Source organism: Amblyraja radiata, chromosome 28 (genome assembly GCF_010909765.2).
Source record: "Amblyraja radiata isolate CabotCenter1 chromosome 28, sAmbRad1.1.pri, whole genome shotgun sequence".
In the NCBI taxonomy this organism is placed as follows: domain Eukaryota; kingdom Metazoa; phylum Chordata; class Chondrichthyes; order Rajiformes; family Rajidae; genus Amblyraja; species Amblyraja radiata.
The window spans coordinates 20,510,064-20,527,751 of NC_045983.1; the positions used below are offsets into that span (position 1 = coordinate 20,510,064).

Consider the following 17,688-nt stretch of genomic DNA (forward strand, 5'->3'; position numbering starts at 1 on the left):
TTTATAGCAAGAATTGTAAATGAATTGGGAATAGAGTTGTGAAGGCCCATCCACAGAAGAAATTCAAATCCCAAAGAGATGTTGACTCCTACAACACCTTACCTCTTAATAACAAAGCAAACTTTATGTCTTGATTCCAGGATCCGTTTCAATTTGGGAACTCCATAGGTACAAGGTCGTTTGAAGGGAATTCCTTCTGGAATCCCAATTATTTCCACTGCATCTGGGTCGCATGCAATCTTCCTGTATGGAACAGGAACCATATGATCCAAGCCTAAGGCCTCAGCTACAAAAGAACACAGACAACAGTAGTTTAAAACACATTAACATTCCCAGTTATCTGTGGGGCACATAGCAGCTTTACGTTAAACGACAGCAAAGAATCAAGTTTATTCACCATTCATGATGTCCCATCCTTCCTTATTTAATTCTCAGAAAATAACCCTTCTCCCCTATATGCTTATCCTCTTCTACATATCCACTTTGTGTGGACACATGTTCCACATTCTCACCACTCCCTTGATAAAAAAATCTCTTCTGAATTTCTCCGTTGATTGTTTAGTGGTCACTTTGCATAAATCCTCTCGCTTTTCATTTTCAGACCACATCATTATTCAACTTCATCTATCCGGTTCAGTTTTTAACATGCAGCGCATGGCTTATCCAAAAGATAAACTAACTTAGGATCAGTCCAGCTGCAGTACAAGTGTTATTGGAGCTGACATGGAAAAACTGTTTCAAACTGCAGTAATATCACATGGACAGAAGGGCCCAAAGTGACTGGAGGTCTCAGGCCCTTTAAGAAGCCATCTTGAACACAGGATGCCCAACTTCCAACGAAAATGGCACCAATTTCTGTGCCAATGCTTTCAGTTTGCTTGGGTTGCAAGCCCTAAAAGTTCAGACTAACCACGACAGTAGCTGGATGCAGTGACTCACCGTATCTGCTGTTGAAGAGGATCTGCACACACTCCCTCAGAATATTGATGTCTTCTGTTTCTTTTATGTACAAGTTCCATTTTGCTGCAAAATAGGATCAGAGATATTCTAAGATACTTTCCCACTTTGGAAGGCCTTTGGGAAATGTTTCACGTACACCTGGGCATCCCTTTCCCTCAATAATGAGTCCAACCTCCATGTAGCTGGTCGCTGCATCATTGTCACCTTGCAGCAGTGATGCACGATTGTAGTGGAAGGTGGGATACTTTCTGAATCCCAACCCATTTCACTTGTGGTGCTTGGCAGAATTAATTTGTCTCGTGTCTCTCAACTCCACCTGTGGGCCACCCATGTCTCCCGATGTTCCAGGGAGCTTAGACTCGACGCAGCTCATTTTACCGCCAATACATTCAAACTGAAGGCCATTATATAATGTCCACCGCAAGTGAACAGGCTCCTATTGGAATTGAAGAAACAAATGCTTCAATGGAATGGCCGTCCCAAAAGGTTTTCTATTCCCTACGCTACAGTGGATTCAGCCAGTTGTCCACTGGTCAATTACTCCTGGTCATAAGGTTGAAGTAGGGAAGTAAAAACCCACAGATTAGCTGCAGCGATCTTGCATCCCGTTGCTTAATGCTGACGGACATTACAGCAGTTCTCCAAGCAAATCTTTTAAGGTTCTCTTTGGTATAATGTCACTGGACAACAAGCCAGTGAATTGCATTGATTTACACAGGTTAACCTATGATGAGCTTTTGTCGGCACTGGGCCTGTACTCACTGGAGTTTAGAAGAATGAAGGGGGACCTCATTGAAACGTACAGAATAGTGAAAGACTTGGATAGAGTGCATGTGGATAGGATGTTTCCACTAGTGGGAGAATCTAGGACTAGAGGTCATAGCCTCAGAATTAACAGATGTTTTTTTAGGAAGGTGATGATGAGAAGTTTCTTTGGTCAGAGGGTGGTGAATCTGTGGAATTCTTTGCCACAGAAGGCTGTGGATATTATTAAGGCAGTGAGAGATAGATTTTTGATTAGTACATGTGTCAGAGGATATGGGGAGAAGGCAGCAGAATGGGGTTTGGAGGGAGAGATAGATCAGCCATGTGGAGTGGAGTGGACTTGATGGGCTGAATGGCCTAATTCTACTCTTATCTCTTATGACAGCAAGACATAAATGTACATTGACAGCAACTTATTGTATTCATAGGAACAAGTAGGGACCCAGTTCCCTGAGTTTGATAAGTGTAGAGCGGAAGATGGTGTTGAACACTGAGCTGCAATCGATGAACATCCTGTGTTTTTGTTGTCCAAAACTGCTAGACACAGTTTTTTATTCCAAGGCCAATAGTCTACATAAGCTGAATATAATTCCGCATATCACCCCTCTCATCCCAAGGGCACTGAGCTTTAAAATTAAGTCATTTAATTTTGGTGAATGATTATGTAATATAAGAACCACAGTACGGTGGGTTATACACTGCAAGGTTCCATAACTTGATAATAACAAACTCATCAGGAAGGTTGGCTCCACCCTGGGGGCAGAGTTGGATTCATGGGAGGTGTCGGGGAGGGGAGGATGCTCTTCAAACTGCAGAGCACCCTGGGCAATACAGCTCACACTGGTCAACCTGAGGAGCACCTTCAGCAACAGACTGGTTCCACCAAGATGCTGGACAAAACGCCACAGGAGATCCTTCTTCCCTGTGGCTATCAACTTTTACAACTCCTCCCTCTTCTGTCGTGGGGTAGACTGAGACTGAACCCCCACCCCCATGTATTTTGTGTTTTTATGACTGTTGGCAAATCAATTTCCCTCCAAGGATAAATAAAGTTCTATCGTATCATAATGTAACCAATTAATCTGTTTTACTGTTGGCCAGGGAATTAGGAGAACACATCTGCGTTTCAAAAGAGTGGTGTTGAATCTTTAGCTGTGGCCTGAGAGAGAGCAGAAAAGAAAATTGGTTCAACGCCCACTGATGCAGTGGTCCCACTGGAGTATCAGTCTAGAACGAGTATCGAGTCCCTCGGTGGGGTTTAATGGTGTGTCGGTTCCATTTCACCATTACTCACTGTCCTCTGCTCATTCTGCATAAACCATCATCATAACAGTAAAGTGCCAAGTTTCATTTGAAATTGATCCATATTTCTTATGCACATTTTGTATTTGGATCTCCCTGGTCTGGAAAATCCGGTGGAAGTCCCTCTTGAGGAGTTCCGCTGTTATTTCGAAAATCCTGTGAGCAATACATTGAAGCAACAAGAGACTGCAGATGCTGGAATCTTAGGCAAAAAAAACAAAATGCTGGAGGAACTCAGTGGGTCAGGTAGCATCTATCTGCAGAATCTGAGTGAGGGGCTTGATCCTAAACGTCCACTGTCTATATTTCTACACTGATGCTGTCTGACCTGTTGAGTTCCTCCAGGACTTTTGTTTTTTTTAAATCCTGTGAGCAATGGTTATCAACCCTTCAAAAAGAAGCACTCATCAAGTGGAGGAACTGACAAATGTATTCAGGTAGCAGATAAATGTATTCTCCAAAGACAGACACAAAATGCTGGACTAATTCAACAGGCAGGCAGCATTACAGGAGAAAATGGATAGGTGACGATTCAGGTCGGGACACTTCTTCAGTCGAAACACCATCCATCCATTTTCTCCCCAGATGCTGCCTGACCCGTCGAGTTACTCCAGCACCTTGTGTCCATCTTCCCCAAACAGGATTGGCCTCTGGTATAAAACCCACTCCGCTAAATCCCTGTGTGAATACTTTCACCATTTGATTGCTCTAAATGGGAATGTTTAGCTGGAGCAGGTTGAAACTTGGGCTCCAGAACTGCGATGGACTGAGATTTATTTAACATTCAATCTTATATAATCTGTGAAGGAAAGCAGATTGCATCATCCTGGACTTTTTCACTCCCACACCCTCGCTAATTGGCTGCTGAGCAAGCTTTAAACTAATTTAAAACAAGCTAGCTCTTTGGTTGATACAGTGAAGAATAATTCAGACCCATATGTTGTGCACTGTCTCCTGGTATAGCTCGCAGTCATCATTTCTGTTTCAATAGACCCAGCTCCAAGAGACATTATGCTTATATCCTGGAGACTTATTACTGCTGTAAATAGTAAAAATAGCAAAAATGTGTGCATTGTTTGGTGTGGCCCACTCCCTATTACCAAATAGGCAGAGTAGACTCGATGGGCCAAATGGCCTAATTCTACCCCTATAACTTGTGAGCTTGTGAATAAGGGCTACAATATTGCAGTGTGCAACACTAGACAGCTGATTAGTCTAACCTAGGTTCAAAATTTGCTTCCACACAAGTGACAAAGCTGTAAAATGCTCATGATCAACTCACTTGCATAGCAGGATATCACGTCACGTATGCAGAAAGAATGAACCAGGTAATTGCCCGGGAAGCTACATCATAGATAACCAACATTGCTGTGTAGCGCAATAATAAAACTCTTGCAGAACCCTCTGCCCTGTGGATGCTTCTTCAACTTCTGCAAGGTTTCTCATTACTGCTTGAAATTTCACCTCCCGACAGAATGAAGGGAGTCTAATTTTGGACCTTACGTGCTCTGACAGCGTGGTTCAGAATACTCTGTTAGTGTCTGGTCCCTACAGTAGGTAGTATCGAGATGGCCAAATGCTCAGTGGCAGAGTGCGGCACTGACCAAATATCCCACAGGTATGGAAATTGATCCCAAAGCAAAGTACGAGAATCAATCAATTTAGTGGAGCTCAAAGAGCATTGGTCAACTTTTCCTGCGCTTCCCATGGTCCTCTTTCCTTGTTCATGAACTTGCCCCAGCATCTTTTTCTTTCCACTGAGATTTACCAAAAAATAAGTTTTATAGCTGGCAAAGACCACAAGAAGAAAAAGGATAGTCTAATGTGCTGTGTTGTGAAGTTTAATTGCAAGGTAATAATACCACCAAAGTAAATTGTGCTGTCTCAGTGAAGGAGAATATCATTTTACAGCATGGTAGGTCAAAGGCATCAACAGTCACAGTCTCTGAAGGCCAGCTAAATGAAAATGTTCTTATCAATATTAAACATAAAGGTGCCATCCTGCAACTTGATCGCATGTTGGAGAGGGCCCAGGGGAGGTTTACAAGAATGATTGGGTTAGCCTATGGTGAGCTTTTAGAAACATAGAAAATAGGTGCAGGAGGAGGCCATTCGGCCCTTCGAGCCAGCACCGCCATTCATTGTGATCATGGCTGATCGTTCCCTATCAATAACCCATGTCTGCCTTCTCCCCATATCCCTTGACTCCACTGGCCCCTAGAGCTCTATCTAACTCTCTCTTAAATCCATCCAGTGATTTGGCCTCCACTGCCTTCTGTGGCAGGGAATTCCATAAATTCACAACTTTCTTGGTGAAAACTTTTTTTCTCCTCTCAGTCTTAAATGACGTCCCCTTTATTCTAAGACTGTGACCCCTGGTTCTGACAGCACTGGGACCGTACTCACTGGAGTTTAAAAGAATGAGAGGGAAAGATAGATGGGCCGAATGGCCTAATTCTGCTCCTAGAACTGATGAACTTATGAATGTTGATGACTCCTCCATGCCATTTGAAATTAACAAGTCCTTATCATCTACGTTTCTTCTTCAAACCCAAGGCCATGTAGAGAGAAAGAGGGAGAGTCTTCTCCAGCAACACAATGTGCTGATGGAGGAATGATCTCTCTGCATCATTTCCAGGAAATCATGGATACCATTATGCTGGTGGTATCTGACTGGATTCGCCCTACAAGGAGGCTGCATGGGAGAAGGGTAAAGAACCCGTTTCCTTCCCATGTCTTCAGTAGAAATAATTCAATTGAACCTTGTAATCATTTACACAGTAAATATTTTGCCCTATCGTTTTTATTGGAGAGATTATAACTTTTCTGCTAGAAAGATAAGATGTCACAGTGCAGTGAAAAGCTTCTGTACACATTATGTGTTTTTTTTATTGTGTAGGGAGGAACTGCAGCTGCTGGTTTAAATCGAAGACAGATACAAAAGGCTGGAGTAACTCAGCAGGTCAGGGAGTATCTCTAGAGAAAAGGAATAGGTGACGTTTCGGGTCAATACTGAAGAGTCTCGACCCAAAACGTCACCATTTCCTTTTCTCCAGGGTTGCTGTCTGACCCGCTGAGTTACTCCAGCTTTTTGTGTCTGTCTATGTGTTTTTTATTCAGTAGTGCATCTGCAGTATAACACTCATTGAAAGCTTGATCTCCACAAATATGCGCACAAAAATAATAATAAACTTAAACCTAAAGAGTTGTATCAATCAAAAGATACATCTCATTAAACAATTTAACATTTACAAGTGCAATGGATTAAACGTACAACCTCCATCAATCTTGCTGTCATTACCAATAGTTTGGTCTTCTGATAGATATCTTTCTTTTGCACCTGCTATTTTGCATTAATGTCAATGCATTTAGGTTGGCTAATTCATAAAATGTTTGATGCTCCACAGAGAGTCAAACAGTTTTTGCCCATCAGTGTAGGGTCTGCCACCGAATTATTAATTCAGTTAATGAACCACTACGCTGAACGTCTCTTCAGCTCTTGGTATTGTTCCCACCTCTGGAGAGGGCATTGCCCTCCCACCATCTAATCTCCAGTATTGTTGTTTTTCCCCTTCCTCTCTGGGGCCAGTTCAACACTGGGGTATTGTAGATTCTAATCTTCAGTCCACTTCCACCTCTGATCAAAAAGTGTATGAAGGAACTGCAGATGCTGGTTTAAATCGAAGATAGACACAAAATGCTGGAGTAACTCAGCAGGACAGACAGCATCAGCAAAATGGCTTTTGACATAATGCCCGCTGTCTTTTGAATGGCTTCCACTTCTGTGCTCGCATTTGTAGAAACCACACTTCTCAAAACTGTGGGATCTCACAACTTGATGAGCAGGTCAGCAAATAAAGAGCATGCATGGTGTGAAGAGCAATTTTGCTGTAGTGACATCTCATCCAGGAAACATGAACATTGCAAACACTGAAAAAAAATTCGTACAAAAGCAAAAGATTTGCTGCGCACGGCATTATAAGGTTCCTTTTGGTGATTTGTTACTGGGACAGGCCAAGCTCTTTCCTCTTCTACTCCTCACCGCTCTTGTTTACTACAACTGAACCCACGATGATTGGAAAGATAAGTTTGGATCCAAGCTGTTTCCAAGTACAGTAACTAACCTCACTTCACCCATTCCTTCTCTCCAGAGATGCTGCCTGTCCCACTGAGTTACTCCAGCATCTTGTGTCTAACTATCATAGTCTCGGTAGGGCAGCATCTGTGCAGGGAAATGGTCAGTCGATGCTTCAGGTCCAGTTCCTCTCTCTGGACTGAGGAAGGTGCCCGACCCAAAATGCTGATTGTCTATTTCCCTTCACAAATGCTACCTGACCCACTGAGTTCCTCCAGCAGTTTGTTTTCAATTCACGTATTCAGCATCTGCAATCTCATGTGTCCCCCCCCCCCCAATGTGTGGGAAAACGACATTTCGTTTGGACCTCAAGGGGTCCAAATGACAATAAATTGAATTGTATTGTATTGTATTGTATTCATTACTGTACTTTCAATCTTAATTTCTCCCAGATGCTAGGTTGTTTAATTAAACGGAGGCTCATACCCTTGCAGCCTGTCCCAGAAAGTGCTGCAAAACTCCTTACAGAAACCCTTGGCTTGTAAAGCCTGCACTGAGAGGAACAGATTTGAATGTGCATTTGGGAGTCAGCTGCCATCCACCACAAGGTCCCCTCATAATGAGCATGGAAATATAGAACTTCAGTTTAAAGAGCAGATGATTGCACTTTATTTACAAGATTAAAGCAGACTTGTGTTAACCCAGTGTGTGGGAAAGCAGATAAGGAAGCAAATTAATCTTGCAAGTAAGGGAACAAATTCTATCAAAAATGCCACAATTTAGTTTAGTTTAGCTTGGAGATAGAGTTCAACCAGGCCCTTCGGCCCACTGAGCTCGAGCCGACCACCAATCATCTCGTACACTTACATTATCCTACACACACTAGGGACAATTTAGTTATACCGGGCCAATTAACCTGCAACTTGTGCGAGTTTGGAGTGTGGGAGGAAACCACAGACCCTGGAGAAAACCCACGCAGATCACAGGGAGAATGTACAATCTCTGTACAGACAGCACCCGTAGTGAAGATCGGACCCGGGTCTCCGGCACTGCAGGGCAGCAACTCTACTGCTCTGCCACTGTGCCACCATCATCCCCCCATTATCTCCTGCGGCATTGGTAAAGGCAAGAGCACTGGTGCAAGATTACACGGCCAAGACTCCAATCTGATCCAGTTGCCTGGAACATCGTAGATTCTTCCTTTCACTTGAGAATCTCATTTGAAGACAGTTCCATAGCACAGCATGCAATTAAATATTCTCATTAAATTAACTATCTAGGGTTATTTTAACATGTAAATATGAAATACTGTGCCATGATGTAATGATTTTTCCTAACCACAGGGCTTACACATGCGTTCCATGTTCACCGTCGTGCCTTCAGACCCCGAGACCTCTTCATTAAAATGCCTCCTCATCCCTTCCCCTCACCAACTCCTTCTCTCTTTGGCCAAGATTATAGACACTTTGATCATGGCGTGGCATCAAGCTTTATCAGACTAGGTTTTGATGCAACTGGAGAGATTTTCCTTCTTAAAAGGTACATTGAAATGAGACATTGACGGACGTAATAACTCTTGCAATCGTGGAGTTCTCTGCTCTTGACTTTGAGGAGGGTGAAAGGGCAATCGGCCAAAGTCATCACCGCTCAGGATCCAAAATTCAATGTGGATGGGCTCAAAGGAGGAAGGGCAAAAAAAGGGTCCCATTACAAACTGCACACACAGCTCAATTCCAAACCAATAAAAGATGCAAGTATTCATAAACACACAATAAAAGTCTCAAATCTGCCTGGACATAGACAACTTGGCTCATGTGCAACATCTGTGTGTGTAGGTTTAACAAAGCGCTGCTGTGCCAATTAATTTCCCCCAACATTTCTACTGCATCCACAGTGAAATTAGAAGAGGTTCATATTGCTCTGGATGCTCCTGCTTCATTTTGCCATCTTCTGAGCTACAAACGGGATAAGACCAGCCATCCTTGTGAGAATTGTACCTCCACCTGTATTGAACTATTTCAAACAAACAAACATGAGGATTCTCGCGAGGATTCCTGCCAGTTGTAAGCTGTCTTTGTTGCCCTAAGTGAGGTTTAAGTTAGACACAAATTGTGGAGTAACTCAGCGGGTCAGGCAGCATCTCTGGAGAGAAGGAATAGTTGACATGTGAAGGGTGGAAGGGGCAGGACTATAAAACCCTGGATGCCTGGACGTGAGTCAGTCACTCTGGAAGATCATGAGGGAGAGTCCACAACTGTGATTCTAAGCTGTGAATCAACTGAACTGCGAGTCTGCAACGTACCTGCAATAAATGATTTGTTAGCCCTTAATGACAATGCAATGAGTTGTTTGGCAATTTGGTGGCCTGCACTCGGCTTGAAATGCTGTGAAATTGAATGTGGTGGCCTGCACTCCGCTTGAAATGCTGTAAAATTGAATGTGGTGGCCTGCACTCTGCTTGAAATGGAATTTCAAGGAATAGCCGCAAGTGAAGTGCCAGTCCACCAGCCCTGAGTGACTGATCTGCCAGCCCATCAGCCCTGAGTAACTGAGCTACCAGCCCTGAGTGACTGAGCTGCCAGCCCACCAGCCCTGAGTGACTGAGCTGCCAGCCCACCAGGCCCGAGTGACTGAGCTGCCAGCCCAAGAATCCATTCGGCCCAATGTCCCTCTGGAAACCAGTCCCTTTGGCCCACAACACCCATACTAGCGCGCCAGAAAGTGCCCCCCCCACCCACCAATATTGGAATTGGTGGAAAGGTGGAATATTGCGTTGGGCGACCAGCCCTCCTGTGTGAACATGGGACCCAACGGGTCCCACTTAGTCTAGTAAAGATTAGTTGTTCTAGTGCTTGACTCAGTGCTTTTTTGACTGAACTAGACTGGGGGGGGGGGAAGCTTAGAAGAGCATATTTACAGATGCACCACAGAAACCATGCTGTCGGGTTGCATCACAGCTTGGTTTAAGAACAGGTCTGCCCAAGACCACAAGAAATTGCAAAGAGTTGTAGATAATTGCCCAGTCCATCATGCAGACCAGACTTCCTACCATTGACTCAATCTACACTTCATGCTGCCTCAGAAAAGCAGCCGACATAAGCAAAGACTTGTACCTCCCCAGTCATTCCTCCTTCTCCCTGTGCCTTTCTAATAGAAGATTACGAAGCTTGAAAGCACACACCACGAGACGCAGGAACAGTTTCTACCCCTCCATTACCAGGCTTCTGAACAGTTCTTCCATAAGCTGAGGAACTGTTCGATTCATCTCTACCTCATTGAGGACACTGGACTTTGTCTGAGAAATTGATGTATTATAATGCGCTACATTGCTGAGAACTATATTTTGCACTCTGTATATTCCCCCTTTGCCATATCTATTCTACTTGAGTTTGATCTCATTGTAGCTATGTATGGTCTGTTTGGATCACATGCAAAACAAAGGTTTTCACTGCACATTGATACATGTGACAATAACAGATCTAAACATAAGCCTAGAAAATGACATTTGTCGATGGCAAGGATTGATTTTGAGATAGTCAGCATGGCTTTGTGCACGGGAAACTCATGCCCCAAGGATTGAGTTGGATTTTATTCTGAATTGGATGAATTTACATTGACGGTCGTGTCGAAAACTGGAAGGTTTAAGGCAAAAAGAAGTAGGTTTCAATAAGATTCTCAGGACTAAATTGTTCACACAGAGTAGTTGGTATCTGAAATGAGCTGCCAGAGGAGGCGGTGGAGGCAGGAACTATGTTTAAGAGGCATCTGGGCAGGAACTTTAATGAGCAAGGCATCGAGTGATATGGAATTAATGTAGGCAAATGGGATCAGGCATGGTGGTCAGCCCATGCGATGGGCTGAAGAGCCTGTTTCTACAGTTTTATGCCTCTGACTTTGTAGAACCTTGCGCATAATATGAATACAATAAATTGTTCAAGAAGGAACTGCAGATGCTGGAAAATCGAAGGTACACAAAAAAGCTGGAGAAACTCAGCGGGTGCAGAAGCATCTATGGAGCGAAGGAAATAGGCAACACTTCGGGCTGAAACCCTTCTTCAGACTGAAAGGGGGTGGCGGGGAGAAGGAAGGAAAAAGGAGGAGGAGGATCCCGAGGGCTGGGGGATGGGAGGAGACAGCCCGAGGGCTAAGGAAGGGGAGGAGACAGCAAGGGCTAACAAAATTGGAGAATTCAATGTTCATGCCCCCAGGATGCAGACTCCCCAAGCGGAATATAAGATGCTGTTCCTCCAATTTCCTGTGTTGCTCACTCTGGTCATGGAGGAGACCCAGGACAGAGAGGTCGGATTCGGAGTGGGAGGGGAAGTTGAAGTGCTGAGCCACCGGGAGGTGAATACAATAAACCCTTGTTATGACGGACCATAGTGGGGGAATGGTGTCCTTTATTGCCAATTGTTCACTATAACAGAGTAAGGGAATGCCAGGTATTAGAGGATCATTGCACAAGCAGTAGAAACAAAGAGCTGCAGATGCTGGTTAGTACATAGAAGGACACAAAGTACTGGAGTAACTCAGCAGGTCAAGCAGCTTCTCTGGAGAACGTGGATAGGTGACTTTACGGATCAAGACTCGTGGTCTGGAACAGGGCCTGGAATCCAGGCGACTTGACTGACCCAGATTGCTGATGTGGGCCTGGGGGTGGCAACTGCAGCCCGGTCTGGAAGCAGCTAGGGTGGCAGAGTGGGCTGGGGTGGCGTTGCTGGCCCAACCTGGCGGTACAGATCCACAATGTAACTAACAGCCTAAAAAGACAGTGGCGTCTGATTATCGTAGGGATGCTCCGTCCACTATAACCCAAAATCAATTAAAAAGATAGACACAACATGCTGGAGTAACTCAGCGGGATAGGCAGCATCTCTGGAGAGAAGGAATGGGTGACATCGAGACCATTCTTCAGACTCCATTAATATCCATTATAAATAGGTCACTAATACTGTCTACCTATCTTGGATTTACATCAGCAACCTGATGAAAGGTTTAGAAGCTTTTTAACTAACATCAGTAACAAATGTATAATTATATGAATAGTTTTAATAAGCAATGCTTATATGTCACTTTTCACTGCAAGGATTTCACACATAATTACTCTCAGTAAAGAAACAATGGTTTTGAAACGGATCTGTATAATCACCACATAGTTACACAACAACCTCAATCTAAATTTACATCAACAGGAAAATATTTAAGGTGAGTTAAGGTGAATATTAAAACTGAGCTGAACTTCCCCAACTTGGCACCGCCAGTAGGCATTGTAAGCAAATTAATAAATTGGCAAGAAACCACGAGAGTTGAGCAGACAACTTCAGTTGCACAGGGTAGATGTGTGAGTACGCCCAGAGGAGTGTTGAAGTTATACAAGGTGAAGGAAGAGCTTGGCATTGGCAATGCTTTCAAACTCATGTCCCAACTTGAACTCTTCCTTTCTCCCGCCACCTCACTGATCTACATCCAGCGCCAATTAACAAATGCCTCAATTCTAAAATTGTAACAGTGTTTTTCAAATTCCAGCATTTAAATCACCCTCAAATTTAACTCCTCCACCACTTGTCATAACCTCAACCATCAAGCCCATCAAATTCTGGAAACCTCCTCAAATCTCCAACTTTCCACTTCTCATTCCATCTTTAATCCTACGGTTTCAGCTTAGCTTTTGATTCTGTGTTTTTTTACTCCTTTTGGTGCTCAATGTCCATCTCTGTTCGATAAAACTCCCTTGAAACACTTCCAGATATTGTGGATATTAAAAGATACATCAATTAAAGTTGTTGTTGATGGTGAGTTAACTGGCACGATACTCTGTCTCTTTGCAACTTCCAGAAACACCGGTATAGCATTTTCAAGCGCAGAAAGCTAAAGATCACAGAAGGCGTGCCCTTCAGTTTTACGTAGGACGAGAGTCTATAGGAAAAAGGAAGAGCAGAACTGAAGTGGCCTTTTGAGAATTCCTCTAGTGGGTAGATGGGAGGAAATTCCCCATCGCTGAGATGGGCCTCAGGAACAGGACTCTTGTATCAGCAATCTGAAGGCAGCTGCAATTAGTTGCACTGGATTCCATTTCAGCAATCTCCAGAAAGCAGCGACTTTCAGCTCTGGGAACCGCATGTCAATGTAGCACAGCGCCATTCTGGAAGCCCAATAGTAGCTGCTAAATATGCAGGAAGGAACTGCAGATGCAGTTTTAAACTGAAGATAGACATAAAATGCTGGAGTAACTCAGCGGGACAGACAGCATCTCTGGAGAGAAGGAATGGATGACGTTTTGGGTCTCAACCTGAAATGATACACATTCCTTCTCTCCAGAGTTTTTGCTTCTCCCACTGAGTTACTCCACCATTCTATATATAGTAGCTGCTAAATGGTGGTTCCACTGGGATACAGGAGCTTGCAGAATGTTTTATTGACTGAGAAAGACTTGGGTAGGACCTGTAATAATGGTCAGGAGATGGGGATACAATGGTGTAAACAGAATGAGGTTTCACCTTTAAAGCATTAGTTTTAGAGCACTGTATCCAGAGTATTTCAAATTGCATAAAATGTTTGTTATTGTAGATTGGCTATTGCAAGTCAGAATGCTTAGTAATTATAACTCGGCCTAATTATATGATCTATAGTGTAAGAACTCGCCTGCTGCCTGGCAGTAGCTGCAATAGACGGAACATGTGATGTACTGCATATGTGATGATGAACTAGACAATAAAGATGCTTGTGCTTCAACCTGTGTGAGACTAAGGTATTTACATGGTGTCAGAAAATTGGGTCTAAGCCGCTCTGTTTACCGCGATTTATTTTGTTTACCAGTCTTTATTTGTGAGTGACTTTGACGACATGGCTAACTCTTGTCGAAAGCCAAGCCCGCTCGTGTTTGATTCTGATATAGCCGAGCGCTGGCGAATGTTTGAGCGAGACTACGCTCATTATATCCGCCTTGTTCACCGAAAGGACCCCGATGACCTAAAGGCATCGCTGTTGAATCTAGCGGGTCCGGAAGCTATGATCCGCGCTGACTCTTTTGAATTCGCACCAGCACACCTCGACGCGAACGGTTTGGTAGTGGTGCCAGCTGAGTCTATCGACAACCCAGTGGTTCTGCTGTGAAAGCTTAGAGAACTGTGTGACCTGCCATCGAATACTTGAGAGAACAAGATTTTTTGCCCAACAGCAACAGGCTGACGAGCCTGTGGAACGATTTATCAGCGACCCAAGACACATCAGCTCACGGTGCCGCTTCAGTGAGTTGACAAATGAGCTCGTGCGGGATAAAATTGTGGGAGGAATGAGCGACCACAAGCTAAGAGCTGAATTGCTGCAGAACGCTGAACTGACTTTAGAGCAAGCCATTTATGCACGTCGAATGGCAGAAACTGTAGCCCCACTAGCTGATTTTGACGCCACCTGTCCTCAACAGCAACATAATGTAAATCTAGCTAACTACTCTCCGCAGAAATTTTTTAAATGCGTCATGCAAAGGTCCAAATATGCTTGCCACAAGGTGCCCAAACTGCAACTATTTCCACTCTGGGGGTGCCAATTCAGGTTTGCCCATGGGAAAGTCTGTCATAAGTGCAAGAAACTCAACCACTTTGCTAATTGTTGTCAGTCGCGTGGGAGCACTGTTTCAAAGACAAATCTGCACCTGATTCAACAAGAGCTGTCTGATTCTGATTCCCAAGAACAAGACGATGCTTCCCACGGGAACAATTCTGATAACACATACACTGACTCTACGGTACTCTCCCTAAACCTGCACTCCCCAGGCAAACTGATGGATCCTGCGGTGACCATTATAATCAATAACAAGGCTTTGAAAGCCAAAGTCGACACTGGCGCCAGAGTGAACGTAATGTCACTCAAAGAGTTCAACAAGATAAGAACCACTTGAAAAAGACTCCTACACCCTACATGCTTACGGGGTGGAAGTTCTCCACCCATTGGGTGAAGCTGATTTAAAGTGCACTGTCAATGAGCAGGCAAAAACCCTAATCTTCTACATTGTCCAACCGAACTCAGAAACCTTGCTTGGTATTAATGCATGCACGATCTGGGTCTGGTTTACTTCGGGCATGCTGTCCACAAACTCTGTTTGACAGAGGAACCAACACAACAGATGTTATCCAACTATAAAAACTTATTTGACGACAAACTTGGAAAATTGCCTATGATATACAAGATCACTGTAGATCATACTGTCACCCGAATAGTTCGTGCACCTCACCGCATCCCCCATGGCATGTGGGAGAGAATACACACCAAACTCAATTGTATGATCTCCATCGGAGTCATTGCAGAGGTCAGTGAACCCTCGGACTGGGTCTCCACTATGGTCGTCAACACAAGAAAAGATAAAGAATTACGCACCTGCATCAACCCCAAAGATTTAAACACAGCTATCAAACGGCAACACTATCCGATGAGAACCACTGAGTATGTAGCGGCACAAATTGATAACGCAACAGTATTCTCAGACCTCGATGCTAAAAGCTCTTTCTGGCAAATCCCGTTGGACCAAGCATCGTCTGCCCTAACAACTTTTGCCACACCATTTGGATGCTACAGGTTTTTAAGAATGCCCTTTGGTATCAACTCTGCTAGCGAAGTCTTTCAGCACGTAAATGGAACAACTATGCGAAGAATATCCATGTGCCATCATTGTTGACGACATCCTAGTATACAGACGCGATGTGACCGAGCATGATGCCAACCTGAAAAAAAATATTGAACCGTGCCAGAGAGATTAACCTGAAACTCAACCCTCTGAAATGCAAGTTCAGAGTTCTCCAAAGTTACATACGTCGGTCATGTGTTCACCAGCAACGGATTAAAACCTGATCCACTAAAGACTGCAGCCATCAACGAGTTGCCGGTCCCAACCGACGTCACCAGCTTACAACGATTTCTCAGCATGGTCAACTATTTGGGCAAGTTTATTCCCAACCTCAGTGAACTTTCTGCTCCCCTACGACAACTGACCCACAAGGACAATGCATGGTCTTGGTACCCGCAACACCAAAGAGCTTTCGAGACTTTAAAACTACAGCTAGCTAGCGCGCCTACGCTGGCATACTTCAATCTCAATCTGCCGGTCACCATCACCTGCGATGCATCCCAGTATGGGCTAGGCGCAGCATGCCTACAAACATCCTTCGACAGTGATGTGATGCCAATTTCTTATGCATCACGCACCCCGACTGAAACTGAACAACGGTATGCTCAGATAGAGAAGGAATTGCTCGCTGTGGTTTTTGCCTGTTCAAAATTTAAAGACTTTATCTTTGGCAAAACCTTCACGGTCGAAACCGACCATCAGCCACTAGTCGCCATCTTGAGCAAGCCTATCCGTGCTGTCCCAGCTCAACTGCAGCTAATGATGATGCAGTTACAACGGTTTGACTTCCGCATTGTTTACAAAAAAGGTAAAGACATGCACATCGCAGACACGCTATCCAAAGCCCCGCGCACCACCAGCGAACGACACACGTTTGAACAGGACGCATTCTCTGTCCTAAAGGTCTCGGTCGTGCCCATTGATCGCGTGCGCCACCTTGCCAAGCACACAGCTGCAGACAAAACCTCGCAGCTGCTGACCTCCGTCATAAGAGGCGGGTGGCCAAACAAGCAGTCATGCACCCCGTTGGCAATACGACCCTACTTCCTGGTCCGTGACTAACTGGTGTTACAGGACAGAATAATTGTCAAGTGTCACAAGGCGGTCATTCTCCCAATCTTGCGAAACGAGTACTATGAGGAAATCCACGGAGGCCACCCCTGGCGCGGAAGCCACCCTAAAACGAGCCAAGGAAATGATCTAGTGGCCCGGGATGACCAAGTATATAGGTGAGAAAACAAAATCATGCGCGATCGGCAACAGTCAATCACCCCATCAGCAGAAGCAGCCCCTCCTATCCCAGCCAGCTCCCTCTCTACCATGGTCATCCGTGGCTGCCGATATCAAGGAATGGCACGGGAAACACTACCTTGTGTTAGTGTACTCGTACTCTAACTGGTTTGAAATTGACTTTCTGCCAACAATCACTTCAGAAAGCGTGATCCAAAAGCTGAAGATACATCTTTCTGTGCATGGGGTACCTGTTCGCTTCCAGACTGACAACGGAACTCAATTCACCAGCCAAAAGTTTAAAGACTTTGTAAAACGGTGGAACTTCCAACACGTCACCAGCATCCCGGAATACCCACAGTCCAATGGACTTGCCGAGCGTGCTGTTCCGAGCGCAAAACAACTCATGGAGCGTTTCTATCTAGCTAAATCTAACGTCTACCTGGACCTGCTGAACCTGCGGAACATTGCAAGAGACAATATTCTCGGCTCTCCAGCCCAGCGGCTGATGTCCCGCCAGACACGTCCCTCCACTGCCTGTCACCCAGCAACAGCTACAACCAAAAGTCTGCCCTCCTGCTGTAATACAGAAGCATGTACAGTTCAATCGAGACTCGCAGAAATGCTGTTATGATAAGACCAGCAAACCACTTAAGCCACTTATACAAGGCCAAGTGGTACGACTGCAAACAGATAAAGGACATACTAAACTGGGACACATTCACGGCCCCTCCAA

The 17,688-nt window shown here is 44.5% G+C and overlaps 1 protein-coding gene across 1 annotated transcript in view; it reads right to left on the reverse strand.

The window, feature by feature from the left end:
* LOC116988958 (general transcription factor II-I repeat domain-containing protein 1) overlaps positions 1 to 17,688 on the reverse strand; it is a 124,068-nt gene that overhangs the window by 62,985 nt on the left and 43,395 nt on the right. The window contains 2 exon segments of the mRNA XM_033046018.1: positions 103 to 286; positions 940 to 1,023. Of these exon segments, the coding sequence (XP_032901909.1) occupies positions 103 to 286; positions 940 to 1,023 (268 nt within the window).